This window comes from Mycothermus thermophilus, assembly GCF_041956435.1.
Source record: "Mycothermus thermophilus strain CBS 625.91 unplaced genomic scaffold VTJ04scaffold_2, whole genome shotgun sequence".
Classification (NCBI taxonomy): Eukaryota; Fungi; Ascomycota; class Sordariomycetes; order Sordariales; family Chaetomiaceae; genus Mycothermus; species Mycothermus thermophilus.
In genome coordinates this window covers 672,623-678,622 of record NW_027191428.1, presented here as the reverse complement: position 1 = coordinate 678,622, position 6,000 = coordinate 672,623, and the positions used below count along the sequence as shown (strand labels likewise).

General features: G+C 56.6%; 1 protein-coding gene across 1 annotated transcript; it reads right to left on the bottom strand.

The window, feature by feature from the left end:
- Positions 1 to 680: 680 nt before the first annotated feature.
- VTJ04DRAFT_2379 (uncharacterized protein) lies at positions 681 to 5,481 on the bottom strand (the record flags this gene model as incomplete). The annotated part of the gene is made up of 9 exons (XM_069360161.1): positions 681 to 1,367; positions 1,430 to 1,506; positions 1,595 to 1,826; positions 1,891 to 2,169; positions 2,269 to 2,410; positions 3,194 to 3,604; positions 3,712 to 3,774; positions 4,131 to 4,173; positions 5,373 to 5,481. The coding sequence occupies 9 exons, from the start codon at positions 5,479 to 5,481 to the stop codon at positions 681 to 683; spliced, it is 2,043 nt and encodes a 680-aa protein (XP_069220900.1).
- Positions 5,482 to 6,000: the final 519 nt, after the last annotated feature.

Below are 6,000 nucleotides of genomic sequence, written 5' to 3'. Positions count from 1 at the left end.
CAGCGTTCCGTTCCAGCCCAGCGGTTCCCGCCGGCAGTTGGCAGCTGTGGGCAGACGCTGTGAGTGGGTAAGGCAAGTCAGCTGGGCGGGTCTCGGTGATGTCAAGGTTTGGTGTTGAAGAGCGGGGGAGCAGGGACTGACCTTGAATGAGATGAGAAAACCCCAATATGGCTGTTTTTTGCAAAGGAGGTTACCTGGTCAGTCAGTCAGTCGTCACATCTGTTAGTCAGTCACAAAGTCGTCCAAGTCAGCAGCCAGGTGTATGTTCTCAAGCATCTTGATTGTGGGAAGCTATCAACCGATGAACAAGCGGGAAATCCATGCTGAGTCCTCCATCACCACCATCCATCTCCTCCGAGAACCCGAACCTCCGCCGTTGCCAGTCCGCTCTTCCCAAACCGAAGACCTATTGAGAACATAGATGGAAGACGAAGATTGATGAACCCCTGTGTAAACCCGTGCTGCCGTCTTGTGCTGGTGATGTGAGTGAACTTTGGCTGGAAATCCGTATCGTGAAAGTGTGTTTTTTTGTTTTTGTTTTGGGGGAGGGAATCGATGCCTCGAAGCAATGCTCGAAACTCGAAACCGATGTGTGTAACTCTGACAGTTGTAATGGTGCTGTGTCGATAAGAGGGGATGTCGGCAAGTGAGCATCGGGAGGGGTAAGAACTCATGTGGGCTCAGGCGCGGTAGCCGTTGCGCGGATCACCACCACGACGGCGGCGCGGGCCCGGACGAGTCGGGGTCGGCGGGACCTCGCCGTAATCGTTAGGATCACGGCGGCCCTGGGGAGGTGCCGGAGTGCTGGGCTCGGGAGCACCAGCGGGAGGGGTGCAAGTCCAGAAAGACTGGCCGCTCACGGGATCGTGAGCGATGGACCAACCAGGCCAGTATCCGCCGGCCCAGGTGAAGGGGTTGGGTCCGAACGGGTGCAGGTTCGGGTCCGGCGTGACGGGAATGCCGCTTGCGCCAACGAGAGGGGCCGGGGAGACTTGGGGGGCATAACCATGCGGGCCGGGAATGCTGATGGGAGCCGGGATCGGTCCAGTCGGCGCGCGGCGAGTGGTATGCGACATGCCGTTGGGGCCCATGGCCTGGGAGGGCGCACGGGGAGCGCTGGGAGGGACGCCGTTGGTGTCCACGTGCTGGGTGGTGTTGGACGCATTGCCGTTGGTGATGTTGCGCTGGGCAAGCGGCGAGGTCATATCACGGTAGCCCAGGCGGGCAGGCGCAGGGGTGGCATGACGCGCAGAGGCCGGGGTATTGGGCAGGAGGGCCTGCGAGCGAACACGGCGAGGAGTGTTCAAGGTGCGAACCGACTTCTTCTCCACGATCAGGACGGAGCCGTTGCGCCAGGTGGTATCGTTCTGGAGCAGAAGAGCGTCAGCAAAGGGTCTTTAGACGCCAAGGGGCGGGGAGAAAAACTCACCAAGGTCTGGATGGCCGCCGGGGGAGCGGTGGCGCGAGCGAACTCAACGAAACCGAAGGCGCGGGTCGTCCTGCGGGCTGGAAATTATATTAGCTCGAGCAGCCAAGGGGGAGAGACCGCCGAAGGGGAAGCCAAAGGGGGAGAAATTTCTCGGGGAGAACTTACTGTGAGGGTTGTGGCGCAAGACCACATTAGCGTCGACGACTTCGTCAACGCTCGAGAAGAGCTCGATGAGCTCCTCACGGGTGGTGTCAGGAGGCAAGCCGGCAACAAAGACAGAGCGACGGTCAACGTCGTAGCGCTCCAGGAAGGCCTCATCGGGATCCTTGCGCGGGATGATGGATTGCGTATTGACATCAAATGAGTCAACGCAGAAACGCTCATTGTTGCGGACGACCTGGAGCGTCGAGTCAGCATCTCGAAGACAAATTTGCCAAAGGCCGAGGGAAGAAAAAGCTTACCGCGTTGAAGTCACGGCGCGCGTCGAAGATGCGGAATTCCACCAGAACGGTGTATGGGAGGCCCATGGTCTCACGAATCTGGGCAGGGAGCTCTTCGCAACGGGCGAGGGTGCCATAGCGGGAGCAAATCTCCCGAGCTTCCTCCAGAGTGATGTCTTCGTCCTCACGGCCGTAGAGGATGAAGGTACGGTTGGCACGAACCATCTCAGTGCGGCAGGGGCGGCCAAAGATGGTGATGCCACGGCCCTTGGTCAGCGCCTCCTGGGCCTCTTCATTGGTCTGAAGAGGAGAAGAGATGTCAGCAACATGAGACGGAGCATCGAAGAGGAGGAGGCGGAGGAGGAGGAGGCGGAGGAGGAGGAGGAGGAGGAGACTCACAGTGAACTGTGCGAAGGCATACGGCATGCCCATGCAATGGCCACGAGCCTCGCGGCGGACCTTGACGAAAACCGTCCCAAACTTGGAGAATTCGCGAGTGACCGCGGCCTCGAGGGCACGATCGTCCTTGGCTTCGGGCAGGCTGGAGAGAAGAGTGTTAGCCTCATGTCGCTGAAGGAAAACGCCAAAGCGGACGCCAGACCGGACGCCAAAGCGGGCGTGAATGACAAAGCGAACGAGAACGGCAAAGCCCTTGAGTTCAGACGATTTTTTACGTCCGCTCTGGCGGTCACGTTGGAGTTCGTCGCCACAGTTTCTTTGCACTTCAGACGATTTTCCGTTCGCTTTGGCGTCCGCCGCTGAAGTCTTGAGTTCAGACGATTTTTGCGTCCGCTTTGGCGTCCGCCGCCGAGGTCTTCCTGAGTTCAGACGATCTTTGCGCCCCGAACATCAAAGCGGGCGCAAGTATAACTCGTCTGAACTCAAGAAGACCTCGGCGACGGACGCCAGAGCGGACGCAACAATCGCCTGAACTCAAGACTTCGGCGGCGGACGCCAGAGCGGACGCAAAATCGTCTGAACACGGCCGCAGTTGTCTTTGGATTTCAGACGATTTTCGCGAAAAAGACTTCAGCGGCGGACGCCAAAGCGGACGTGAAAATCGTCTGAAATGCAAGAAAGCTGCGGCCGTGGACGACAGAGCGGACGCCAAAGTCGTCTGAAGTGCAAGAAAGCCGTGACCACAAACTCCAACGTGAACGCCAGACCGGCCACCAAAGCGGATGCCAAAGCGGACGTCAAAGCCGTCATGAACGCCAAAGTCTTTGCGAAAATCGTCCGAATATGTTGCGGCTTTGCCATGGTGTTTGCCGGCTTCGCCAAGGGGAGAGGAAGAGGTGAGGAAGAGGTGAGGAAGAGGACTTACTTTGCGACGAACACGCACGCCGTCGGAGGATAGAGATCCTGAGCGTCAAAGCCGCGAATGTCCGCCCGGTAGGCAATGTTCTCCGGTTGGTGCAGTGTCAATGCGCCAACGCCGCCCGCAGCGGCGGCACGCTCGCGGAACGAGAGTCCGCTGGCAGGAGCACGGCTACCGGTGTTCGCGATCTCAGCGCCGTTGGTGGTGGTGTTGTTCTCATCGCCGGTGGTGGCGACGAGAGCGCCGGACTCGGGAGCCGGGTGGGTCTTGACGTCGGAAGTCGGGCCGGAGAACTCGGAGTTCTCCGAGTCGATCTTGCCCAAAGAGGCAGTCGAGGGGATCCGGGCCGGAGTCTTGGCAATCGGAGCGCCGGAACCAACAAAGACGTCGTCCTGACCCAAGTGGAGAGGGGCGCCACTGTTGAGACGAGACGACAAGGAACCGTTAGTCAAGATGGATTCCAGAAAGTATGGAGGGAAGGGAACATGTCAAGCAGGCAAACAAGTTAGAAAACGAGTACTTACCCCTCGGGCTCACGGTTGTCCTTGATGCTCATCTTGCGGAGTTTCTCTGCGATAGCCGAAAATCTATGTCGAGCATATCGTCAGCAAACACGCCACACCAGATCGAATGAAGTCATCAGAACGTAGCTCTTGGTCGACCAGACCGATTGAACTCCAGATCGTGAGGCAAAGTTGGATCGTTGGACACCAGACCGAGTGAAGCCATCGCTCTGATGGTGCCCAGTCTAAGCCTGTTGGTCTGAGGCAAACACCTCAACAACACGGCCATGTGTCCAACGGTCCAACCCACGCTAGCGGCTTGAAGTTCAATCGGTCCGATCGACCAAGTGATGGGGAAGAAGAGCAGGGAAGAGAGGAAGAAAAGAGGGAAGGTGAGAACGATAGGAAGGAGGAGAAGAGAGAATAAGAAGTAAACTTACCGGACACGAGGAGAAGTGTTACCCGTGGAAACACGAGTGCCAGCTGCGTGATAGCGGTTAGCTTGCTGCTGATCAAGGAGACCAAGCTTCATCTCGCAATCCTGACAGACAGAAACACCGATAAACACCAGAAATTGATGTCCTCGATGATCCGCGCTGTCACGAGGAAGAAGTGACTGCCAGCGATGGGGAAAAAGGTCCAGCTCCCTCAGTCCAGCTCCCTCAAGTGAAGGAATGAAGCCCAAGGCAAGGAGAAGAGAGGGAAATAGTGAGGAAAAGCAGAACGAGGAGGAGAAAACCACCCAGCTGAGGCCAAATTCAACAAGCTCGCTGGGGAAGAAAATGAAGAAATCGAAGAGGTGCCTCAACCAGCTCGAGCCTAAAGAACCCGACCAGCTGAAAAGAAACAATCCACCTCGGGAAGCCAACAAACTGTTGACGAAGAGGATGGAGGAGAAGAAGAGAAAAGATCACCAACTGGGGTAAAAACTACCGAACCAGCTGAAAAAGAAGATAGAGAAGAAGCTGGAGAAAGAGAGGAAGAACGAGAAGAGGTGGAAGAAGATGAAGAAGAGGAAGAATATCGCGAAATCGAGGAAAGAGTGGAAGAACTGATTCCCCGATTCCGGCGATTTGGCAGCTTCAGACGGAGGAGGTGGCGGAAGGAACTGAAGGCCCAAAGCACCCGAAACTTGACAGGACAGCTGGAGACGAGGCTGTACAAAAATTGGAAGACAAAATGAAACCAGGAAATGAAGCAGGACCTCGTCCCTGACAGGAAATGAAGATGGTGATCGAGTGGATGGAGGAGAAGAAGGAAAAAAGCGAAATCTCAACAGGGAGGAGGTCTCACGCGCGTCCAGCCGCCTGATGGTCACTCGACCAACCTGGTAGACCACCAATTCCGTGGAATCCAAACCCAGATGGCTGAAGACGCCCCACGGGAGCGGGAGAAGAACGGAGAGACTTAAGAAGGCAGGGAAAAGGGTGATTGATCTGGACAAGCTGAGGGAGCTGGAGAGGAAGGGATCTCGCTGGCCCGGCCACCAGAACCTTGCCAGACTGTGTCCAGCTGGTCTTGATGGCCACGGCCCTCTCGAAAATCAAACAGAAACGCCCACACAGGAGGAGATCGCTGTGGGAAGCTCTGTTTGATTTTCGAAGACGAGGCGACGAACCCAGATTGTGGAGAAGAGGAAGGAAGACGAGAATAGAGAGGACAGAAGGAAAATGTGTACTTACAAGTCTCAGTAGTAGCGTCGCCACCAGATGACAGGCTGCTCAGGCTGCTCGGGCGCAGACGAGCGCCGCCGCCAGCGACCTTGCGCGCACGAAGCATCGCGGGGGGCATCTTGTCGATGTTCGTGAGTGTAGAGGATAAGTGTAGGTGTTGTTGATGATGGGTAGAGAGAGTAGATCTGGTGTGACGAAAGAGAGTCAATGGGAGTCGACGACGAGGTCGAGGGATGAAAGGGAAGAAGAATTGACTCGGAGGTGGTCGAGGGAAAAAAGAGACGGGGAACGAGGGGCAGTGGTGAAGGGGGGATCAAGGAAATCGGGAAATTGTCGTGGTCGGTTCGGCTCGGCGCGACAACTTTTCGACACCTCGAGCTGAGGACCCCGACCAAGATCGTGAGGAAATCTCGAACTTACAGCTGACCGAGCGGTCGAAGTGAGTATGTGAGAAAGTGAAGATGAAGTCTGTGAAGACGGAGGCGCCGGAAACAACCAGAATTGATCAGACGTGAGGCCAGATCAAAGTCCAGAGATTTCTGACGGTGGAAGAGGGTGAGGAAGAAAGTGAGGAAGGTGGGAAAGTTGTGGGTGGGAAGAAGAAAAGAAAGACGAGGGGCGAGGGGCAGAGGAGGAA